The following is a 24,588-nucleotide window of genomic DNA, read 5'->3' as shown; positions in this document are numbered from 1 at the left end:
CCATGGCCGCTTCAGAGCTCAGAACCGCTCCAGAGTCCTTGGTGTGGCTCAGGAGGCCCTCCCGCACGGGCCCCTGCCCGCTTCTCTGACCCCCCCTCCATCACAGCCCCACTTGCTCAGTCTGCTTGGAGCCACATGGCAGCATTGCTTCTGAACACCCCGATTCATTTCCCTCTGTCTAGAACATTCTCTCCTCAGGCCCTTATGGCCCACCCATTCTTTGGTTCATTCAGGTCACCTTACGTGTCCTCTCCGAGAGCTCCTCCTTGATTCCTCAACTTATAAAAAGAAAAAAAAAAACCCCAGACCAAGTCACTCAATTCTCTAGCTTATTTTTCTTTATAGCAGTTTATGTGACATTTTCTTCACCCATAAATACACACCCTCTTGTTTATTTTCTCTCCCAACTAGAATGTATCCTCTGTGAAGGCAGAAATACTGATTTGTCCTTTGCTATGTTTCCTCACCTTGGTTGGTGTCTGACAGAGTAGACATGCAGTGGTTGGTAGCTTAAAAATACTCAAATGTGAATGCCATAGTTGACACAAGTCTAGAGAAAAGCTGTCGTCCAAGCACCCAGCTGTAAAACTGTGTGCCATTTGGGCCCTATGATGATCACAATGGGAAATGGCCTTTATTCCCATCTGCAAAAGTCTGTATAAGCAGCAACATTCCAGAAAACATTAATTAATGAGACTTATGCATGAGGATCTTTCATTAAGCATTAGCTGATTAATCCTCACTAAACCCCTTTAAGGCAGATATTATCTCTGTTGTCACAGATAAGGATCCTGAGACTGTAACTCACAGGATGATATATTTATCAAAGGGACCCAATTCAGGATCTCGGATCTGACTCCAACAGCCAGGCTCCTTTCTGCTCTGGTGTACTGCCTTCCATGGAAGATCATCAGAGATGCTTGGCACACATTATCCATCCCGAAAAAGAGAGCTCATATGACTTAACCACTAGCACAGCTTCTAGGGGCACAACTTATCCCTTGGTTTTCTGATACCCCCCAGCCTAGAAAGTGACAGCATAAAATACTAAAGCTTAAAAGACCATGAGACATGCATGCCCTTCCCCTAAGAATGAGTGAGCTCTACATCTTGTTACACTACAGTGAACAGATGTTTCTGAGGTCTTATCTTTCAAAGGTAGAGTTTTTGGAAAGAGAATAGCAAAAAAGCTGGTTCTTATAAAAGACAATATATATTCATTTGCTCATTCTGTAACATTCTGTAAGTATGTTTTAGGTGCCAGTCATGGGCTAGTCAGAGAGATAAGCCCTGGGGACACAGTGATGAATAAACCAGGTAGACGTTGTCTTTGGTCTCACGGACCTCATGGGCTAAAAAGGATCTTTGTTACAATGATGCTGCCGCCATAAACTTTCATTTTACCGTTCAAGAAATATTTACAGACGACTTACTATTTCCCAGTTGGGATTAAGAGGAGGAATAAAATGGCGAGCAAAGCCAGACATGGTTCCTGCTTTCATGGAGCTTACAGTCTCACGGGAAAGATGGTCAATAATAATACGCGTCCATGGTGCTGTGAGAGCCTACAAATAGGGGAAGCTGGCTTCCTTAGTTTAGGAGATTTCTGCTTGAGGAAGTGCCGCTGGAGCTGAGGTCTGGAGGAGGAAGAGAAGGTGACTAGGCAATAAGGGGAGGGACGAACCCTCCGAGCACCTTGAACAGCAGGTGAGAGGATCCTACTGTAGAAGGAAAGATGGCAGCAGGAGGGACAGTGAAAGAGGACTGTGTGTCGGGAGAGCTGGGAATAAGGAGTGTCCTGGTTTCAGGTGGCCCTGAGCTCTGGCCAGGAGCAGCCCCGGGGGTGCTGTGTCCCTCCCTAGCTGGCCTCCAGGTTCACGGTCTTGGAACTGCAGCAACTCCATGTTGGACACACACAGCTTGGAGGCAGGGAGGCTCAGGGCGTCAGCAGGTGATCCCTAGTATCTACACTACAACCAAGGTTACACCTCCCAGAGGCCGGGAGAGAGCGACAGCTTTCCCGAACCTTCCTTTCCAGAGTGCCAGACACAGCCGTGGGCCAGAATGCTGGTTTGCTGGTGTGTGTGTGTGGGGGGGGGGGGGTCCCATCAAACTGGATCTAAGTTCTTCATCGGTTACCCGTTAGGTTTCTGGGCTATTCAGTAAGAACAAAAATCTTTTCGAGGTTCTTGTGAGACTCCAACGCGATGACGCATGAAAGCCCTGAGCGCAGGGCCTGGCTCGCGGCTGATGCTCGGTAAGCGGGAGCGGTGGCTGTCCTCCATCTGTCAAATGGGGACCATGAGAGGGCTGGTTCCTCACATGCTTAGGAAGATGCGTGCTGGGACGGCGCGTGTGGGGCCGCAAGCTGGGCTCCTCTGCGCAGTCCCGGATCTAATTTTAGGAGCCGGGAGCCTACTCTTCCCGCTCTGGGGCCCCTTGTGAAGGCGGGGCCGCGGTGCTCGGAATCCGCCCGGGGCACCACGCGCGTCCTTTTCAAAGCGAGCTCGCACTTGCCTCGCGTTTGCAGGTTTCTGGGTACCCTTCCGCGTGGAAAGCTCCGTCCCACCCCGGGAAGGGCAGCTCTGCCGCAGGAGGCACAGCCGCCACGCCCACCCCTGGGCCGGCCCGCCGCGGGGCCCGCCGCCGACCTGCCCCGGGGGCTGGCGCGCGCAGGCCGGGCCAATCAGCGGAAGTTTGGCCCTCCGCAGGCTCCGTCCGCTCACTAGGGGGCGCTGCAGCGGCCGCGGAGCTCCGGGGCGGGCGCGGGCCGGAACGGTCGGTGGAGCGGGCGGCCGAAGCTCGTGGCCATGGAGTGGGGCTCGGAGTCGGCGGCCGTGAGGCGGCACCGCGTCGGAGGGGAGCGCCGGGAAGGCCCGGCGGCCGCGCCCCAGCCAGGGAGAGCGGCCCCGGCGCCCGAGCCCCTGGCGGACGCGTGCGGCGGCGGCGCGAGGACGCGGAAGCGGAGCGCGGGGGGCGGCGGCGGCGGCGGCGGCGCGAGCCGGGGCTCGGGGACCGGGCTGTCCGAGGCGCGCGCCGCGCTGGCCCTGGCGCTCTACCTGCTTGTGCTGCGGGCGCTCGTGCAGCTCTCACTGCAGCAGCTCGTGCTGCGCGGGGCCGCCGGCCGCCACGGGGAGTTCGACGCTCGCCAAGCCAGGTACCCGCCGCTCCCGCCCGGCCCACGCGTCCCTCTGCGGTTGCGGCCGGGCCCTGGGGCTGCAGCACCTGCGTGCGGCCGCCCCCGCGGGATCGCCCGGGCTCGGCGGCGGGGCGGGCCCCCGTGCGTCCCTGCCCCGGAGTCCCTGCTTACGGGTGCCTTGTCCCCCCTGTGAAGCCGGTGGTGCGGCTGGGAGCGGGGGAGGTGCCCGGGCTGGGGCGGGGGTGGTGGGGTTGCGGATTGCGCTTGCTTGTCCGCCTCCGTTCTGCCCCACTTGCGCTTGGAGGGCTGGTAGTCGTCCCACATCTTCGGGAGCACTTCCACTTTTTACTCCTCCTGTTTTCCTAATGAAATGGGGGGTGCCATTCGTGTATCTGGGCCGTTTTACAAATTGGGTGTGGGGGGATAAGGCAGTGCTCTTCTTGGGGGTCACGGTCCTCATACCTGTAAGCCATGGAGGCTTTTTCTGAACGACTGTGCATTCAGAGTTTTGCAGTTTCAGAGTTCTCAGATTCCTGAAGTTTGTCCTTGGGCCCCTGGTGTGTGAGATTTGGTGGTTTCTTTTCTGGTTTGTTGTTTTAAAGAACAGAGCCCTTTGAGCATGCTAGGGGAGGCGATTAAAGTCAAAGGTATTGTAACGCCAAGTATATCAAAGTTCCTAAAGTCTTAAGCTAGCCGAATTTTCAAGTCACTGTGTTTTAAAAAACTTTTGACTACAAAGTGCTGGAAGCTTATTTTCTTAAGGACTTTCTGGAACACACTTCCTCCGCTCCCTTTCTGCCCATTTGGAATGCAGTGAAAAGACAACACATTTTTTTTGTTTGTTTGTTAGTTTGTTTTAGGGGTAGGGTTGGCTTTGGTCTGAATGGAAGGTAGTAGGCCTAGTGTGCACTGAGGGGGCTGCGTACATTGTAAGTGATCAAAAGTTTTCCTTTCTTATTCAACCTCTTTCATTAATTGTCTTTGCTCATTGGCTTGAGAATCAGTAACCCTCCAGAGTGTGGTCCCATGAAGCCGGGTTCTGTCTGTCCAGCCTTAAAGAGACTGCATGTTCAGAACAGAATTCCTGGTCTTTGTGTTGATTTGGTATGGAGACCGCGAGAATTGGGGAGTGGGGTGAGTGGAGAAAACTCAGAAGGGAGGAGCTCACCAGAGGCAAAATAAAATGGTGGAAACTTACAAGTGATTTTCACAGGGTACCTGAAGTAATAAAAGTCAGCCTTTTTAATGTGAGAAATCAAAGGACTTGTTTGTGCTGGGGAGGGCGGGAGGGCTTACAGGAAAAATTTGCCTTGCGTCAAGCCCTCGTTCTAAGCCCAGCGCCCCTTGTCACCGTCATCCTTTTGGTTGCTTCCAGAGAGTATCTTGAACACATAACATCCATCGGCCCCAGGACCACAGGAAGTCCAGAAAACGAAATCGTGACGGTCCGTTACCTGTTGGAACAGATTAAACTGATTGAAGCTCAGAGCAACAGCCTTCACAGGATTTCAGTGGATGTACAGCGGCCCACAGGCTCCTTTAGCATTGACTTCTTGGGAGGTTTTACAAGCTACTACGACAACATCACCAACGTCGTAGTGAAGCTGGAGCCCAGGGACGGAGCCCAGCACGCGGTCCTGGCGAACTGTCATTTTGACTCCGTGGCAAACTCGCCAGGTACGTACCTGAGGTCTTTAGTGCTGTTGGAGTTGCGCGTCGGTCAGCCCAGAAAGCTTATTAACCCCAAGCTGCGTGGGCACTTGTTCAAGACAATTAGAATCCTAATGTTTGGTTGAAGATCCAGAGCCTGGCTAGTGGCTCAAGTGCTTGCTTGCTTGAGGTTCTGAGCGTCCACGCCAGCAGCGCAGTGACAGGACATGGGATGTTTCTGGTCGATGGCAACTGCCTCAGCAGTCGGCATTGCCAGTCCTGTGTCCCTGTGTTCCTGTGTCCTGGGGTCAGGTTCTTCCAGTTGAAGTGTTTAGTCAGCTGGATGTTGTACAAGGCTTTATGCATTTGGGGTGAAGGAACTGTTTTGCCTTCAGGGAATGCAGGGTTTGGAGGACAGCTCTCCTGGCAGTGTCTGCGACCGGTAAAGGGAGGATTTTGGTTCACTGGGGATGCCGTCCTCTGAGAATATCTCCTGAATCCATAAATCTTGCCCTGAAAATAGTTTGGCAAAATAGAATACTTGATGTTTAGGTCGGTGCCTGACATGATAAATACTTGTAGAATGAATGAGCATCCCTAAATTGGACTTGTATTTTTAAAAATAAGATTCATGAGAGATGTTTTCAGTAGTTAGATTTTAAGTAGGGTTGAATAGAAAGCAGTAGCTTTTTATAATGGAATCATGATATCTGGGAGCTGGAGGAGCCCAGGTGGCATCTGTTCCACCCTGTCTTTTGTCACAGGAGTAAACATAGGTGATCACCACTGATCAGAGATGGAGGTAGCACCAGATGCTGCACCTTCTAGCCCAACAGTTCTTTGAGCTGCGTTTAAAGGAAGGAGAGTATTAGCGGGTAGTTAATGTTCTTTTTGGCAGACTACCTCACCTCTTCTTTGCTTGGTTTCTGGCCTGTAAATGGAGATAGTAGGACTTCCGTGGCATGAAAAATATTTTTTTTCCATTGTTATTTGATAGTAATATTTCTGAATTGCTTGAACTTCTAGCAGGCTCATATGAGTATTCTGAGTTGTATGAAAGATAAAAAAATTGATAAAATGATTCGTACTAGGATGTCTCTCATCACAAAGACTGCCAATTACACTTAGAATGTAGCATTCTTTTTCAAGTATCCGTGTACAAACCTCTGTTTTATAAAGTCAGAAATACCTTTGTGTGTGCTTAGGGAAACCAGTACTCTTTATGCCTACTTCAAAGAACCTGTAAATTAAGCGCCACCCCCACACTCCCCTATTACAGTGCTTAAATTCTTGGATGGGACAGATTAACACTGTGGTTATTGAAGAGCATTAGAAAGGAAAGATGTGATGCAAGTCTCAGAATCATAGTGCCAGATGTTACAAATCACATACACGGAAATGACAGCGGTTTTATGGGTCATTGGAACCCATTTTTAATTAAAATTTTATACGAATACCTAGTCAACAATTTCAAGGAAATTTCTATCAATTACCAATTGTCCAGACAGTTGAAAATAAATAGAAATAGCTGAAGACGACAATCATGAAAGAGACCATCAACTGTATCCTTTCAGTGGACAGACTAAGTGAAACACAGAGATGTGCTTTTTTTTTTTCTTTCTTTCTCTCTTTTAGCTCTCCTCAGCAGCGTATCTGGAACTTTAGGAACTGATATACCACTTGGGAGTAATGTTACCCACAGAAAGGCCTTAAATGTCTTCTTGGGTTTGCTGCATAGCTCTAGGGTATTGGTAGACGAGAATGAATTATTTCAGTGGTGGTTTCAATTTCAGGGTTAATTCTCACTGAAAGTGAGGTTGGCGTACCGCCCGCCCTTAGAGATGCGGCCCTCGAACTTTCCTTCCCTTTCTGAGAGGTATCTAATCGGGGAGCCCCGGCTGGCTCAGTCCGTTAAGTGTCTGACTCTTGATTTCAACTCAGGTCATGAGCTCAAGGTCGTGAGATCAAGCCCCATGTCAGGCTCAGCCCTGGGCTTGGAGCCTACTTGGGATTCTCTCTCTTCCTCTCCTTCTGTCCCTCTGTACCCCCCCTCCCCCCAAGATGCAGTCTTCTCTAGTCCCATTCTCAGATGCCAGAGCCATTAAAGGAAGGTAAGTGGACAGGTTAACTTTTTAATCAACCCTAGAAGTATTTCTTTGAGTTTTCCTTTTTTTCACTTTGAATAAACATTTCAGTGTGTGCTCTTTACATTGAAGTAACTCAGTCTCAAAGTTAAAAAACAGTCATTTCCTTGGGGTGCCAGAAGCTGTTACTTTTTACTGATAGTGTGTGGACTTTCTGCTCCATAGTAATTAGATAATGATTACTTTGTTTCACTTTGATTTAAAATACAATCTAGTGACCCTACAAAGACAGGGATGGCTAATTCGTTTCTTCTTGAGTAGGAAGTGGGTCTGGAATTTACCAGTGCTGGAGTAAACATGTTAGCGGGTTTCAGAGTGTTTCTTAAATTTGTGAAGAGAAGGAACAATTTATTTTTATTTATTTATTTATTAAAGATTTTATTTATTTATTTGACAAAGATCACAAGTAGGCAGAGAGGCAGATTCCCTGCTGAGCAGAGAGCCTGATGTGGGGCTCGATCCCAGGCCCCCAAGATCATGACCTGATCCGAAGGCAGAGGCTTAACCCACTGAACCACCCAGGCGTCCCAAGAAGGAACAATTTAGTACTGGATGTGGTTCCTGTGTCCTTAAAATTCTCATAACACACCTGTGAGGTAACTGTCATTAGCCTTGCCCTCCAGACCAGAAAATTGTAGGGTAAGTGACAGCTAGAATTTACTTCCAGGTGTTTCTTGCCCTGAAACTCACTCTAAATTCTGTAGCACCCTGCCTCCCAGTGTGTAAACCCAGAAATGTTCTTGGCTTGGGTTATTTCTGTGTCTTGTTTACTTAAACTTGAAACTTTTTAATATGTTAGATTTCAGATTGTACAAGAGCAGAATTGTTTGACAACGGTGTACTCACCCCCCAACTTCAAAGCCCTGTTCTTTCTTCTTTTCTCTCCGCGCCCCTGCACCCTCGGCTAGCGGTTTTGAAGCAGATCTCAGCCATACTGATTTCTCTCTATTTCAGTCGGTATCACTGAAGGGTAAGGATTCTTCCTGGACATAGTCAGAAGACCATGAATCACCTCACCTAAAATACTTAACTGTATTTCCTCAATATCATCAATTGTCCGGTCAGTTCCTTTACCTCTTCGAGTGTTTAAAAAAAAAAAAGAAATCAAGGTATGAAAGTCATCTTTTTAATCACCTTCAATCTGTGAAGTTTCTGAGTCCGGGTGACGGGAAGAGGTCTGACGAGAGCCTCCGCTTTCTCGCTGCCAGGAGAGGGGGCTGCTCAGGTCGCTGGCGTCCGTTCCCGTGTCTTACTCACCCGCCCCGTTTTGTACTTGTTTGTCACCTAATCCCTTTCATGACATGAACTTTAAAAAATGTGAGCCCCCCCCGCCGTCAATGTGGAGGGAAGTGCAGCTTTGTGATTGCGGCAGGAAAGGCACAGAGGCGACAGGGAGGCCGGAAGCCAGAGCACCAGACGTGGGGTTACTGTGGAGGACATGGCCCGAGGAGAGGGAATGGAGCAGATTGCCCCGGGGGGACGGGAATGCCACTCTTCAGTAGTAAGTGAGGTCCCTCCTGGCTTCTGATTGAACAGATGTGAGTCGAGTGACATTCCGGGCAGGCGTGGTCCCACACAGGCCCGCAGGTCAACCAGACGACGGTCCCAGCCCTGTGGAGTGAGGCAGGGTCGAGCTGACCGACAGCCATGCTTCTGGTCTTGCAGCCACCGCGGTGCTTTTCTGTGGGAAGTAGGCTCCACGCCCCGCATGGAGCCCAGCGCAAGGCTACAACTCCTGACCCTGAGATCAAAACCTGAGCTGAGATCAAGAGTTGGACACTCAACTGACTGAGCCACACGGTGGAGCTTTCTTGATGAGAAAAACCCATTCGTAGCCATGATGGTTCATCCTGTAAAAGGTTTTTTTTTTTTTTAAATTTTTTTTTTTTTTTTAGTTTCAAAGATTTTATTTACTTAGAAGCGAGAGCATGAGCAGCAGAGGGAGAGGGAGAAGCAGACTCCCCACTGCACAGGGAGCCTGATGCGGGGCTCGATCCCAGGATCCTGGGCTGAAGGCAGATGCTTAACCGACTGAGCCACCCAGGCACCGCTTCATCCTCTAAGAGTTTTAAAATCTGAGGAGCAATCTCGTTTTCTGATTTAAAGGTGCCAGCGATGATGCCGTTAGCTGTTCAGTGATGCTGGAGGTCCTTCGTGTCTTGTCCGTGTCTTCAGAAGCCTTACATCATGCTGTCATATTTCTCTTTAATGGTGCTGAGGAAAATGTCCTACAGGTGAGATTTTACTCTTGGAGGTACTAGATTTGAGTAATAACAAAGAGTATAGTAATAATCCTAACCCACACTTGGATTATTCATTTGTGTAGGTCACACAGTAGTATCATGTAACAATAACGTTGTGCCCGGCAGGGCCTCAAAAACCCCACAGCCCCTGCGGACCCACGTGCAGCATTTGAGAACTCGCCACAGATCATCTTGTCAGTGTTTGAGTCATAAAAGGGCTCTGTGAGGGCACAGTTAACCACCTCGGGGTTTCTGGGACCCTGGAGTTCCAGAGCTGTTTTGAGAGCGGCACGCAGTGTGAACACCCGAGCATGAGGCTCGTCTTTTCTGCTCTGTCACTGGCCCAGCCTCACGCTTGCTGACGGTGCTGGGCTCTGCTCAGGGGTATCAGGCTGCCTTCCGGGATGGTGACTTTCCACTCAGCAGATGCTCGCAGCTATCAGGCCTGGAGAAGCAGACACATGTCTTGAGATCCTACCTTCAAAAAAAAATATTTTTCCCATTCTTCCCCTTATCAGCAGAGACACTCTGTCTTTAAAATAAGCAAAATAAAGACTTCGATAATTTAAGGTTGTTTAACCTATATTTGTTTTATTCCCTTCTTATTCAGGCCAGTCACGGTTTCATAACTCAGCACCCCTGGGCCAGCCTGATTCGCGCATTTATTAACCTGGAGGCGGCGGGCGTGGGAGGGAAGGAACTGGTGTTCCAAACAGGTACGTGAGCCTGAGTTTCACATTTTCCTATCCTCGGATGCAGTTCTTATTTTTATGAAAGTGGAAGCTTCTTGGACTTAATCTCTCTGGTGAAACAAACCTTTGTAAAGCACGGGATACTTTTGCTTGGTCATTGTTGGCATTTTTAACAAGATGATGTGACAGCACCTGACACTTGCATTGCACTTATTATGCGCCAAGTGTTGTTCAGAGTGTCATCTGTGTACTAAGTCACGTAGTCCTCAGAGCAGCCTCAAGGCTGAGTCCTGTCACGACTGTCACTTCGCATGGGAAGACCGAGCCAAGAGACATCACAATGTTCGTGAGGCCGCATAGTTGGGAAAAGTCACAGTGGGATGGAACCTAGGCCGTCCAGGCTCGCAGCCCTTCCTCGTAACCACGAACCAGATTGTCATGTAGGCGGGGGACGTTGTTCTGTCTGTTACGGTTGATCATGATCTAAGTAATACTCAGTGACAACTGTTTCATGAGTTAAATGAGAAAATACGCTTCTGGTTAAGGGGCTTTAAGTCAATCATTGAATTAATTTGAATCTCACAGAATTCAGTAATACTTCATCAGCCAAAGAAATATTTTTAATTTGACAAGTAATCCTTCGAAGGGTAACGAGATGATGGGGCATGAGGATAGCGCCTATTAAGTCGGTGAGGGTCATTTGTTGTGTTTTTTAACAGAATTCAAAGTTCTGGGCTTCCTAGACTCTCACGTGGGAAGTTGTACATCATTTTCCTCAGTGTGTTAGAAATGTGCACAGTGTGCTTTACCCAGACACATAGCATTTGGTATAAGTTCTGTAATGGGGGGCCCGAGATGGGCTAGAAGAAGTTAGCTGATAGGGGAGCTATTTAGTGCCCTTTACAGACCTGGTGTCGGGGGAGATGTGCTAAGCATGTCTTTATACATACCTTAAACAGTACGGTATTTTAATATTCTCCAACTTATTTTAGACATTTACCCTTCAGAATGTGTTCCTTTCCTTCTAACTCTCTGACCTTTCTGCTTGCTCTCACGCCTCACCTAACCTGTGGGAAGCTGGCGCTGACCTCTGTGGGGCTCAGTTAGAGGCCACACTATTACCTGTGCCCTCCTGCTCTGGGGTTTAGTCAGAATAGGGGGTTATGGGACGGAACGACCACCAGATCAAAAAGCAGCAAGAGGAAATTCTGCAAGCAGAGCTGACGCCATGTCTGTCATCCAGTGAAAATGTCAGGGCCCCGCACGGGCAGGAGCGTGTCTGTGCGTCTTCCCTCCTGGGGGGGGGGGTGCTCTGTGTGAAGTGCTCAGTCCAGTTTGCCCTGGACTCCTAGGACCCAGATCAAAACCAGTCCTGAGGTGTAGCCTGTACCTCTCCTGAATTTATTCTGTGCATCTATATGAACACACGTGTGTTCTGTGCTTGTATAGAAGTGAATTTTACACGTGTGTAGTCCAGAGAGGTTAAAACCTGAGACTTCCCTCGGGTCAGTTAGCTCTAGATCCAAGTTAATGTCTTCGTTTACATTTATCGAGGACCCACTTCTGCTGGGTGTGCCTAGCCTACAGTCCATGATCTTTTTACTAAGTGTGGGTAGTTTTACATAGATGTTACACACCTGCATACATGTTAGACGTGTTCTCTGGAAAGATGCAGACAGACTCCTGTGACAGTCCCTGCTGGCTGGTGAGTGTTGCCGGGTGGAGTCGGGGTAGGTGTCCCTGGGGCAGAGGAGGGGCTAAATGTGTAAAGCCACCTTGAACTCTCCGTTGCTTCATGAATTTAAAACCAGAATTGTCATTACTGCTTTACTTACACTCTTTTTACCTCTCTGTATTGTTTACATTTTGCATTGCATTTGGTGACGTCAATCGTGGAAGTGAAGAACAGTTGTTACTATTTAGCAATATACAGTTTCCCCTGAGACAGCGCAGGAGTTGGGGCGCTGGTCCCTTGAATGGTTGAAAATCTCTGTGTAACTCTTTTTTGTTTTTCCTGAAGATTTTTAAAATTTATTTATTTGACAGACAGAGATCACAAGTAGGCAGAGAGAGAGAGAGAGAGGAGGAAGCAGGCTCCCCACCGAGCAGAGAGCCGGATGCGGGACTCGATCCCAGAACCCTGGGATCATGACCTGAGCCGAAGGCAGAGGCTTTAACCCACTGAGCCACCCAGGTGCCCCTGTGTCTAACTCTTGACTCCCCAAAAACCTGACTACTGGTCTACGATAAACTGGAAGCCTTACTGATAATGAGCAGTCGTTCAGCACAGATTTGCATGTTGGATGTATTGTGTATTGTAACCCTTAACAGAGTGAGCTAGAGAAAAGACAATGTTCTTAGGAAAATCATAAGAGAAAATACACTTCCAGTATTACACATAGTTATTGAAAAAAACCTGCATGGGAGTGGACCGGCACAATTCAAACCCGTGTTGTTCTAAGGGTTAACTGTACATACAGTTCAAACGTTTCACTCATTCGAAAATAAAATCCTCACGCTTCAGAATTAATTTTTTCGGGAGGGCATCCTGCAGAAGATTTGGAGAGAATGTGTCCCCCCTTTTCTGAGTTTTTACTCCATGTTTCCCCTGTAGGTTTTGGTAGCTTGTTCCTAAGGCTGAGCCACATACGGGACAGCTTCCCGGGCTCGTTCTGACGTTCCAGCACCTTCCTCAGGCTCTCCCTTCACTGTGCCGCTGTTCCCTAAACAGTGGCTTCCTTGCGTGGAGGGCTTTCCAATTCAGCGCGGCTTCCACTTGTGACTGCAGAGGGATAAAGCCTCTGGGGTGTGGAGTCCTGCTAGGTTGGCCTGTCCTCAGTTTCGTAAACAGGCACTTGTCCTGTTCTGGAAACATCTTGGTTAAAACCATTAGTACTCGTGTTACATTGTCCCTTCAGAGAGAAACATTCACCCGGGGAGTTTTCAGTGACTGGAATAATCATTACCGCCTAATTCTAAAAAGGGTCAGGATGCACGAAAGAATGACTGACTTTATCAGACTGGCGATCTATGTCATGACCCAGTAAGGCTGCTTGAATTGTTTAAAGGTGTTATAAAATCCATTATTTAAAAATTTGTTTTTTTTTTTAAAGATTCTTTTTTTTTTTTTTTTTATAGATTTTATTTATTTACTTGACAGAGAGAAATCACAAGTAGATGGAGAGGCAGGCAGAGAGAGAGAGAGGGAAGCAGGCTCCCTGCTGAGCAGAGAGCCCGATGCGGGGCTGGATCCCAGGACCCTGAGATCATGACCTGAGCCGAAGGCAGCGGCTTAACCCATTGAGCCACCCAGGCGCCCAAAAATTTTTTTAAAAAGATTTTATTTATTCATTTGACAGATAGGGATCACAAGTAGGCAGAGAGGCAGGCAGAGAGAGAGGAGGAAGCAGGCTCCCCGCTGAGCAGAGAGCCCGATGCGGGGCTTGATCCCAGGACCCTGAGATCATGACCTAAGCCGAAAGAAGAGGCTTAACCCACTGAGCCACTCAGGCGCCCTCATTATTTTTAAAATTAAATCAGATTAAACCAGTTAATAAATGTCCCGTGTGAAAAACTCAGATACTACCAACCTTGAGTAGAAGCCCCAAAGCAAAGGGGTCACAGAGTCCTTTTTTTATCTTATGAAACATGTGCCCCATGTCCTGCCCCAGAGCAAATCAGTGTGATGGTTTAGTCTCTGCTCTTCTGGGATTTTTTCTGTGCACACACATTGACAGAGTAAGTTAATATATATTAGAAAATGTGATCCTGCTCTATTTACTGTTTTGTAACCTGCTTGAGATCACATTCATTTAAAACAGAATACAGCTTTATTGAGGTGGAAGCCGCATACCGTGTAATTCACCCATTTGAAGTAAAACTCAGTGGTTTTTAGACCTGTTGACAGCATTGAGTGGCCATCACTGCATCAATTCTAGAATCTTCTCATCATCCCAAGGAGAAGCCACACACTCACTAGTCTGTTTTTTTTCAGTATATAGGATGTTTTCTAAGATTGCTCCATACGTGATAGCACGTGTGAGTACTTCCTCCTGCTTGTGACTGAATCATGTTCCACTGTCCGGGTAGAGTGCGTTTTGTTGGTCCGTTTGTCAGTTGATGGACATTAGGATTGATTTCTGCTTCCAGGCTCTCGGGAATACTGTTGCTGTGGGCATTTATGTGCAAGTCTGTGTGTGGACATATATGTTCCTTTCTTTTGGGTGGATACCTAGGTCATATGGTAAATTTATGTTTAACTTTTTAAGAAACTGCCAAACGAAGTAGTCAAGCTTTATTTCAGAAGAAATATAAATTCAGATAGTAGTAAATTTAAACTCTATTTATTTTTTTAGTGAATTTTTTAGACTTTAGATTTGCAGAAAGTAAGTAGAATGATAATGCCCAGTGCTGGTGGGGCGGGCAGTGTTGGAGAGTGATGGGGGAGTGTAGACTGATGCCGTTTTGGGGCAGTTTGGCAATGGGTACCACTTTAAAAAAACGTGTGCAGACCCTTCTGTCTGACAAGGCCACTTGCAGGAATTCATCCTGTAGAAATAACTGCACATGGACACATCGATCCAAGTACTGCATAGTCTTCTTGGCTTTTTTGTTTTGTTTAAAGATTTTATTTTTTTATTCGACAAAGATCACAAGTAGGCAAAGAGGCAGGCAGAGAGAGGAGGAAGCAGGCTCCCTGCGGAGCTGAGAGCCTGATGCCGGGCTCGATCCCAGCACCCTGGGATCATGACCTGAGCCAAAGGCAGAGGCTTTAACCCACTGAGCCACCCAGGCGCCCCTTGGCTTTTTTTTTTTTAAATAAAGATTTTATTTACTTATTTGACAGAGATCACAAGTAGGCAGAGAAGCAGGCAAAGCTGGGGTGGGGGGAAGCAGGCTCCTTGCTGAGCAGAGAGCCCAACGAGGGGCTCAATCCCAGGACTCTGAGATCATGACCTGAGCTGAAGGCAGAGGCCCAATCCGCTGAGCCATCCAGATGCCCCTTCTTGGCTTTTTATAAGAGCAAACGATTGCAACTGCCTCCCGGGTCTACGCCCAGGAGCCTGGTTATGTTCATGGTGACGTGAACATTAGCCCCCTCCGGACAGTTGCTTATTTCTCTGGTCGCAGCTCTTGCAGCGTTCCCCAGGAGTGGAAATCCTGGTCTTACCGGGCTCCTGTAGCGCCCGCACAGGCTCCAGCCAGACGCCCCAAGGTCAGACCCTAGATCACACACCCTCGGCAAGCAACCTTGAACCAGTCGTACGACTGCTCCTGCTAGTTCCTCATCTGTAACGCTGGGACAGTGTCAGTAGCCACCTGTCAAGATTAGTAACGACCGAGTAAAGCCTCAGTTCTGTAATTCCTCATCTAAGGGCCCCCTTGCCTTGTTCGTATGGTGGGGAGTAGCTCCCTCGGGAGCTGACCCACTTGCCTGGCCTGGTCTCTCCAGACTTCCTTTTTGTACCAGAGCTTGACCTGTAGGCCTCAGCGCGATCGGTGAGAGGCTGGAGCCGGGCTGCGGTGCCGACACGCAGGAGTTGGCTCTCCGGGGCTTGAGGGGCAGGCAGCGGACATTTACAACTGTACATCTCTTACCTGCCGATGGGTCTTTCTTTCCCTCCCTCCCTCCTTTCTTTCTTCGTTTCTTTCTTAAGATTTTATTTGTTTGCGAGGGAGCGTGCGTGTGTGTGTAAGGTGGGATGGGCGGAGGCCGACTCCCCGCTGAGCAGGGAGCCCGACGTGGGCTCGATCCCGGGACCTCTGGATCGTGACCTGAGCCACCAGCCGAGCCACCCAGGTGCCCAGGTCTTAACCTTCTTCATACGTGTTGACATTGTAAGTGTCTTTGTTTCATTTTTCATTGTAAAAGAAAAGCACACAGCTCTGCGTGTTCAGCCTGATGAATTTTTACGACAATATAATCATATAACCAGAATCCAGACCAAGATTGAGAGTGTCGTCTGCGCTCCGGATCCGCCCCTCTGGCCCTTCCCAGCCTTTCTCCTGTGAAAGGTTACTGCTGTCTGGACTTAGGTCTTGACAGATTTAATTTTGTTTGTGTTTCAACTTTCTTTCCTTCTTTCTTTCTTTTTTTTTTTTTTTTAAAGATTTTATTTATTTATTTGACAGAGAGAGATCACAAGTAGGCAGAGAGGCAGGCAGAGAGAGAGGAGAGAGAGAGGGAAGCAGGCTCCCTGCTGAGCAGAGAGCCCGATGCGGGACTCGATCCCAGGACCCTGAGATCATGACCTGAGCCGAAGGCAGCGGCTTAACCCACTGAGCCACCTAGGCGCCTGTGTTTGAACTTTCTGTATATTGATTCCCACACCATGTTTCCTTTTGTGTCTGGTCTCTTTTTTACTCAACATCATGTCTGTAAGATTCATCTGTCTTGTGTTTAATGGGACTTCATTCTTTTTTTTAATTGCTGAATACTCTTCCATTGGCAAGAACAGCCAGTCTGCTGGTGAGATTAGATGGTAGGTTTTGGCTCTTAAGACGGGTGCTGATATGAGCGTTCTCATAAATGTTACGAGATGTATGTGATGACACACTTCTGAGTAGAGTTAGAAATAACATGTGTGCGTTCAGCTTTGGTAGATACTTTTGGTAGATAACTGCCGTACCTAGATGTGAAAATCCTAAATAAAATATTAGCAAACTGAATCCAGCAGTGTGTGTGTGTGTGTGTGGTGTGTGTATGTACACACACATGTGTATATGTATATGTATGTGTATATCTACATATACCCCCCCCCCACACACACACAGAAAAGGTAACGTTTTCCAACTGAGTTGAGCTTATTTTAGTAATACAAGATGATTTTTTTCCCTCCTAAGTTCCAGGGGTTTAGCAGATGATTCAATATTTGTGTGTATTTCAAAATGATCGCCACGGTAGGTCTAGTTAACATCTGTCATAAGTCACAAAGTATTTTTTCTCATGATGAGAGCCTTTAAGACCTACTCTTCTAGCAATGCTGCAGTGTATAGTACAGTGTTATTAACAGTCACCGTGCTGTACCTTGCATCCCCAGGACTTATTTTATTTATCTATTTATTTATTTATAAATAAAGATTTCAGTGTTAAGTAGTCTCTTCCCCTCTGTGGGGCTGGAACTCAGAGCTGCCCGCTCCATCACAGGAGCCAGCCGGGCGCCCCAGACTGACTGGGCTGTTGACTGCAAGTTCGTACCTTTCAACCGCCTTCACCCATGTCAGCCCCCTGCCCCGCCGTCACCCCGCACCAGCCTGCACCTCTGGCAGCTGTCAGTCTGTCTCTGTATCTCTGAGTTGGGATTATTGTTTTCTTTTGTTTAGATTTTATATTTGGGTGAGATCATGTGGTATTTCTTTTTCTCTGTAGGACTTATTTAGCATAATGTGCTCAAGGTCTATTCATGCTGTTGCAAATGACAAGATTTCCTCCTCCTTTTAATGGCTGAATAATATTCCATCGTGTACACACAACTGTATGTTTGTAAGACAACTGAAGATGTAAAGGTGAAATGGTGGTCTTAGGATGATGGATTTTTGGATAGTTCTTCATTTTTAATCTTAAAGTTTTATGAAGTGCTGTTATTTTTTTTTTTTTAATATTTTATTTATTTATTTGACAGAGATCACAAGTAGGCAGAGTCAGGCAGAGAGAGAGGAGGAAGCAGGCTCCCTGCTGAGCTGAGAGCCCGATGTGGGACTCGATCCCAGGATCCCGGGATCATGACCTGAGCCGAAGGCAGAGGCTTTAACCCACTGAGCCAACCAGGCGCCCTGAAGTGCTGTTATTTTGTAATTGAAAATAATTTTGTTTTCTGACAGTGATTCCTCATTTTTTTTTTTTTTTAAGATTTTATTTGTTTATTTGACAGAGAGATCACAAGTAGGCAGAGAGGCAGGCAGAGAGAAAGGGGGAAGCAGGCTCCCTGCTGAGCAGAGACCCCGATGCGGGGCTCGATCCCAGGACCCTGAGATCATGACCTGAGCTGAAGGCAGAGACTTTAACCCACTGAGCCACCCAGGTGCCCCGTAATTTCTCATTCTTAAAGTTAATATACACCTAATCAAACAAGCGTTAGAAAACACAGGAAACAAGGTAAAGAGACTGCTCTGGGCTGCATCCCCAGGCCACAGCAGCAACTGTCTGTGGTGTGTTAAGAATATGACTGTGTCACCTTGTACTGTGTTCTCCTGTTTCCTTCTAGGTCCTGAGAACCCGTGGCTGGTCCAGGCCTATGTTTCTGCCGCTAAACACCCATTTGCTTCCGTGGTGGCTCAGGAGGTCTTCCAGAGTGGAATCATTCCTTCAGATACCGACTTCCGCATCTACAGGGATTTTGGGAACATTCCAGGTATTTTGTGTACACCGTGGGCTCTAGCCCAGTGGTGATTAAGTAGAAGCAGGTTTTACTTTTATGCAGGATGGTGAGCCAGCAGTGTATCCTGAGAGTGCATTCCGTCGTGAAAGTTGTGTATTCTGTCACTGAAACTGATTTCCGGATCTTTTCCTTTTCTTTTAAATTCTGGTTTAAATCCAGTGCTTGCCTTTTCTAGAACCTGTCATCTTTCCCCACACAGTGGCAGAACGGGGGACAGCTGGTTAGCACTTAGGCTCCCCGCAGTGGTGACCGGAGATCCTGGAGGGTATTTGGCTTTGTCGTTGCCTGCCTTGGCTCGCTCCCGTGGCGGCTGGTACAACTGATGTGAAGTTAGAGTTTGGCTCTGGCCCAGCACGGGTGTCGACAGCGGAGTTCTCCGGCCTCCTGAGCTGTATGCCTCCCGCCCCTCGCTGTGTAACGAGTGAGGTCTCCCTGATACATGTACTTCCCTGGTTATTTTGTGTCGCAGCTCTAGACGCTGTCAGACATTCATGAACGGGACAGCGATGGTGCCACTGCTTGGACATTTTGTCATTTAGGAATTTAATATGTTAAACAGGCTTAAAGAAAGGTTTTTGTTAATTTTAAATTTTTTATTAACATATAATGTATTATTAGCCCCAGGAGTACAGGTCTGTGAATCGCCAGGTTTACACACTTCACAGCACTCACCACAGCACATACCCTCCCCAATGTCCATAACCAGCCACCCTCTCCCTAACCTTCTCCCCCAGCAACCCTCAGTTTGTTTTGTGAGATTAAGAGGCTCTTATGGTTTGTCTCCCTCCCGATCCCATCTTGTTTCTTTTAGAAAGGTGGTTCTTTAGAGCAAAATGACACTTTGTTTTTTTCTGTGTGTCTTAGGAATTGACTTAGCTTTTATCGAGAATGGATACATTTATCATACCAAGTATGACACCGCAGACAGAATTCTAACAGATTCCATTCAGAGAGCAGGTTGGTATTCAAACGTAGACTCTTGGTCTGTGGTAAGATGCAGTCTCAGGGCTGACCTACAAACCTACAAATTCCCTGTGGACTGTGCATTAGGGACGCAGTGTGCGGCGTGCGTGAGCTGGGTGGGCTTTGGAGTCCGATGAGGGCTCGGATTTTAGCCTTGAAGTCTAGGTTAGCCATTAAGAACGTAGGACTGTTCATTGTGGGGCACTGGGAAGAGAGTGGGCCCAGGGTGAACGCGGTGTGGCTGAGTGATGAGCATGTACAGAACGGAAGCCAGATGGCGGAGGGGGCACTGGGCGCGTTGGGGCAGTGTGCCCGGCTGCAGAAAGTTATGGTGGTCCATCTTGGGTGGTGAGGGCAGGTGAGTGGGTTACAAAACAGGTGTTAGCACAGCACCAGGGCTGGGGCTTAACATGCTTTCCAGAGAAGTCTGGAGTGTTTAGGAGAGGAGAGTCTGGTGGGGAACCCTAATGACAGAGTTGATAGGATTTGGTGCCACGCAGAAGATAAGGGTGCTCCAGGAAGAGCAGAGCGTGTGCGTGTGTGCGTGTGTGTGCGTGGGCACGCGTGTGTGGGCGTGTGTGTGGATTGCTGGCGAGCGGTGTCAGACTGCAGTCTGGGTGGGACTTGTACAGGACCTGACCAGGCGGCCGGCGGCAGACCCGGCTGTGACGCCTAAGTCCCAGCTGGCTGGGGAAAGGCGGTGCCATTGACCTTGATGGGGACGTGGGAAGGTGACCTCACTCAGGGCAATCATGGAGAGGGGAAGGAGGCCGTCAGCTCGGCTGACGTGGACGGAGGGGTCTGTGAACCAGCCAGCTGGAAGGACCCACTAGGAATACGGGTTTGGGAATCAAAGGCATTGAGAAATCCACAGAAGCATGGGGGAGGGAATGCGCTTTGGGAACATGAAGCCAAGGCAGGGTGCTCAGCCTGAGCTTTTGGGGAAAACACGCTTGGAGGCTGGTGGGGAAGCCAGGGGCAGTAGTGGCACGACAAGGCAGTGTGGCATCTCCGGGGAAGCCAGGAAAGTCAGGGGTGGGGTGAACACGGGAGAACCGCCCTGTGGCTCACGGCTTCCTCCTCCTGCGTTCAGGTTCAGCCTCGGTCGTTCCAGGCGTGCCGAGCTCTGCCCGCCAGCGGCTCTCCTGCTCCCCGGCTTTGCGGCCAAGGACTCCCGAGTCAGACTTGTGTTACGTTGTGTTTGGAAAGTCCGCTCACGGCTTCCCCCTCCGCGGCTCTGGCTTGTGGGCTGCCTCTCCCGTTGAGCTCGCTCCCGTTCCCAGGCCCTGAACAGCACGGGCGGGGGTGCTTTTATGGGACCATCTAGACAGAAGTGCCTCCACTTCTCAGTTCCATTGGCCGCCCAGGTGTGGTCCTGGGGGCCTCTGCTCCCCATCTGTATTCCGGTTTTAAGTTGAGACAGAATTGACATTCCTTATTCTTAACCCACATGCCATAATGTGTTTGGCGTCTGTGACCTTCCTGAGGGCCTTTTGTCTCTTGGCTCAGCGCTGGCTTTCTGGTATCCGGAGCAGTACTTAAGATACATGTTAAATGACTAGACTGAGAAACAGCCCTTGGGTTTGTCAGTAGCGAGGAAAGGATGCGTCAGAGAACAGTTCGCGTGCCAGGGAGAGGGTGAAGGCCAGCGGGCCGAGCGTGTGTGTGGGGAGGACACAGAGTGGGCGCGCAGACCTTCTTTGAGAGCCGGGGTGAGAGCGGTGCGGTAGAGGTGCGCAGAGCTCTTGCTGTGGGCGGCCGTCCGTGCACTGTGCGCGGTCCGTTCACCCTCTTATCTCTCTCTTCTTTACTAACAGGTGACAACATTTTAGCAGTTCTTAAATACCTAGCTACGTCGGATATGTTGCCTTCTTCCTCTAAGTATCGACATGGAAACATGGTCTTCTTCGACGTGCTCGGCCTGTGCGTCATCGCCTACCCGTCCCGCGTCGGCGTCATCCTTAACTGCATGGTGGTGACGGCTGTCGCGTTGTACCTGGGCAGAAAGTTGTTGCGGCCCAAGCACAAGAGTGAGTATTTTCCTCTCAAACCACAGTGCTGGCCTGGGAATGAGAATCTGCCTGCAGTTTTTCTGGTCTGTTTATCTCTGTTCAGGGATTCCAAAATCCTAAACATAACCTCTGATTTATAGCGTAGAGATTTTTTAGCGAATCTCAGATGAAGGCGCTCGCTGCTCTTTTGGTGTTGGCGCAGCGGGGACCTTTGTGCTTGTGCCACAGACACGGCAGCACGTGGGAGCTCCCGGGAAAGGTTCCGGCACTGACCGTTAGTGGAAATGCCCGTGAAGCGGGCTGGTGCGCACTAGAGAGCGGTGGTCAGGGCTCCGTCCTGACGTCTGCCCTGACCGCTCCGGTTGGATTGGTTTCCTTCTGCTCGGCACGTTTTGTGGTCCAGGCTGCTCTGTGGTCTTCCAGGGGTGGAGGCACGGACCCCCCCCCCCCCCCCCCCCCCCCCGCCCCAGCCGGTGGCTTTGCTGCACTGCTCCTCCTGCATCAGCTGCCCAGCCGCGTTCGGTACGGAACTTGACCTTCCGTACTTGCCGGTATTTCGATACGCAGAGCATCCCGGAGGTGCCGAAGATGAAAGCTGACCTGCGGGACTCACGGCTCTGAGTTCCTGCTGCCCACAGACTCTCGGTGAATGTTGCTTATGTATTATTCATCATTATGTTTTTAACAAACCTGACCCCTGGGACTTTCTGTACTTTGCAGTGACAGTGGTGAATTTCTCGTTTCACCGTTAGGCCCCATAACTCAGCCGGTTGGCCGTGAGGTTGATTTGGCAGTTGGTGACGTCCACTTTGTGTTTTGTCTGCATTAGCTGACACCTACAGGAAGGACTTCTTCTGTGCGCTTGGCATCACTCTGATAAGCTGGTTCACAAGCCTGGTCACTGTGCTCATCCTGGCGGTGTTCGTCTCTCTGATTGGACAGTCCCTGTCGTGGTACAGCCACTTCTATGTCTCCGTCTGTCTGTACGGAACCGCAGCCGTGGCCAAAATCATACTCATACACACCCTCGCAAAAAAATTCTATTACGTGGTAAGTGTGAGGCACGTTTCTTGATTTCTTTTTGCTGCCTTCAGGGATCGAAGACAAACTCAAGTGGGATTCGTTGTGTTTGGCTTTCGATGTGAGCAGACACGGTTTGGCACACTTGTAGAAAACTGTGTCCTAGAACCATGTTTAGTTTCTGGAAGGCTTCTTTGGAGGCTTTGGAGGCTTCCGGTGCCGCAGCAAAGCTCTCAGTGTTTGGGTGGTTGTCGCCGTCTCTGCTCAGTCGGCTGCGGTGGGTCATTCGCTGCCCTCTCTGGGACCCCCGTGAGGGCGGGGCCAGGACGCCTGCTCTCTCCTGTGCTCGGGCAGCCCTGGCACATGGCACGGACACACAGAAGCCCTTCGAGCCACACCAAGACTTTTTTCTCCAGTGACCTTCCTTTTCCTTAGCCCGTGTGGTGTCAGTGCAGACTCGGACAGCATCAGCTGAGGTGTGGGGCTGGGAGACTCTGCTTGGGAAGCACGGGCGCGAGGACAGAGGGTTCTGGAACGATTGGTGCTGACATAGGGTTTCTGCTATATATAAATGTCCGTTTGAGAAACATCAAAGTAGAAATTGTGGTTACAGAGTAACCGGAGTCATAGTAAACTTCAGTGACAGAGTGACCTGTGGTTTCTAAAGATTTGCTAAGTGACTAAAGGGAAAATCTTTCTTAGTTTCATAACTTATTTTCAAGACAGCCAATGCACACCTGTTTTTTGTTTGCCCTGCTAGGAGTTAGCGTGGGCACACAGGAGGTGGTGATCCAGATCTTTCCATGGGGATCTCTGGGGATCTCTGGTGCCTCAGTCTCCGTTTCAGTTCATGTCAGGATGTGCTTTGAGGAGCGCTTCCTTGTTAAAAGGCCTAGTGGAAGGGCTCCTGGGTGGCTCAGTGGGTTGGAGCCTCTGTCTTCAGCTCGGGTCATGATCTCAGGGTCCTGGGATCCTCCTCTCTCTCTCTCTGCCTGCCTCTCTGCCTACTTGTGATCTCTCTCTCTCTTAAATAAATAAATAAGATTAAAAAAAAAAAAAAGGCCTAGTGGAGGAAGGTTCTTTGCAGTTGGCCATCTGTTTCTGGATGGGCTGATATTTGTATCTTAGGGGCTGCAGTTTCTAAAAGGATTCTGCTGTGGCGCTCAAGCTCATGTGCTCATTCTTAGTTAGAGCGTGGGGGTGCTGTGCGGCAGGGGAGCGGGGGACAGAAGTGCCCATTAGTAATGTTCCAGTGACTTTGACTAGTTTCGGATGCCTGATCCTAAAATTTAGGGCCGAACATGGCGCAGGAGGGATGTGTATAGAGTGCCGGCTGGGCCTGGCACCATGCCGGGCTGGTGGTCCCGGGACTGGTCAGGGTGTGCTCCCTGGCTTTGAGGGGCTTTGTCTGGGGCTTCGGCACACGGGGCACAGCGGGGAGCGCTGCGGGACTGCAGGATGCGGGATTGCAGGATGCGGCAGTCGGGGAAGCTTGTGAGGGAGGCAGGGCGGCTGGAGCGGGTTTGTGACGCGCAGACAGAGAGCAGGTTGCCGGGTGGTCAGAGGTGGGCGAGCACAAGCCCAGCAGCAGGTCAGTGCGGTGAAGATGAGGCTGATGACAGCGCGGTGAAGATGAGGCTGATGACAGCCCGGTGACCGGACAGGCAGGCCGGTGGGGGGCCGCAGGCGGCCTCGGAGACGGAGGGAGGCCGCCGGTAACCATTTCCGAGCAGGACGGTGAGCTGACCTGGGAGACACGAGCGGTGGGAGACGGGGTGGGGGGGCAGCGTGGGGAGAGGGGACCCGGTCCCGGGGGCGTCTGTGTGACCTCCGGCCACAGTGTGGGGGTTTAGAGTATGGTTGGCAGTGCTGAGGTCTGTTTTCGAACAGCTGAGCGGTACTTGGCTTCAAGTAGAGTCTGAGAATTATTTCCTTTAACATTATTTTTCAAGACTGCGTGTCTTCACACTGTGTTGAACGCGGAGGGGTGTCACGGCGTGGCTCTTCCTGTCCGAGGGGGTCTGTCAGAGGCGTCTGGACAGGTTTTGGAAACGCCACTGAAAGCTCTCACGGTACCGCCCGAGCGCCGGCTGTCCCAGTGCGGGGTCCCTGCACGGCAAGCCCCGATGTTTGTCTGGACAGAGCCCCTGGGGCCGCGGTGTCGGGGTGTGGTAAGCTCTCAGGCAGCTCCCCTCCGACGGCTCCAGGGGCTGTGCCAGAGTCCGCGGACTTCCAAGCCCACACGTGGGGCTAAGGCTGATGAATGCAAAAGCCACAGGAAGCCAGGACAGGGCAGAGCCGCAACCCAGGGCCCCCAGGAAGCAGAGAAGACTCCGGAATCCAGCCA

At 49.7% G+C, this 24,588-nt stretch overlaps 1 protein-coding gene across 3 annotated transcripts in view; it reads left to right on the top strand.

Moving 5' to 3' along the window:
• Positions 1-2,740: 2,740 nt before the first annotated feature.
• ERMP1 (endoplasmic reticulum metallopeptidase 1) overlaps positions 2,741-24,588 on the top strand; it is a 40,819-nt gene continuing 18,971 nt past the window's right edge. Inside the window, exons 1-8 of one of the 3 annotated variants that reach the window (XM_059141611.1) lie at positions 2,741-3,157; positions 4,515-4,816; positions 9,040-9,167; positions 9,787-9,892; positions 18,073-18,219; positions 19,111-19,203; positions 21,027-21,239; positions 22,051-22,271. In XM_059141611.1, the coding sequence (XP_058997594.1) occupies positions 2,811-3,157; positions 4,515-4,816; positions 9,040-9,167; positions 9,787-9,892; positions 18,073-18,219; positions 19,111-19,203; positions 21,027-21,239; positions 22,051-22,271 (1,557 nt within the window). In that variant the 5' untranslated portion in view covers positions 2,741-2,810. Of the gene's footprint in view, positions 3,158-3,201; positions 3,313-4,514; positions 4,817-9,039; positions 9,168-9,786; positions 9,893-18,072; positions 18,220-19,110; positions 19,204-21,026; positions 21,240-22,050; positions 22,272-24,588 lie in introns of those variants that run through there. The other 2 variants (XM_059141610.1, XM_059141612.1) reach the window with 2 other exon arrangements.

Source organism: Mustela lutreola, chromosome 12 (assembly GCF_030435805.1).
Source record: "Mustela lutreola isolate mMusLut2 chromosome 12, mMusLut2.pri, whole genome shotgun sequence".
Classification (NCBI taxonomy): Eukaryota; Metazoa; Chordata; class Mammalia; order Carnivora; family Mustelidae; genus Mustela; species Mustela lutreola.
This window is presented reverse-complemented; position numbering and strand designations above follow the sequence as displayed.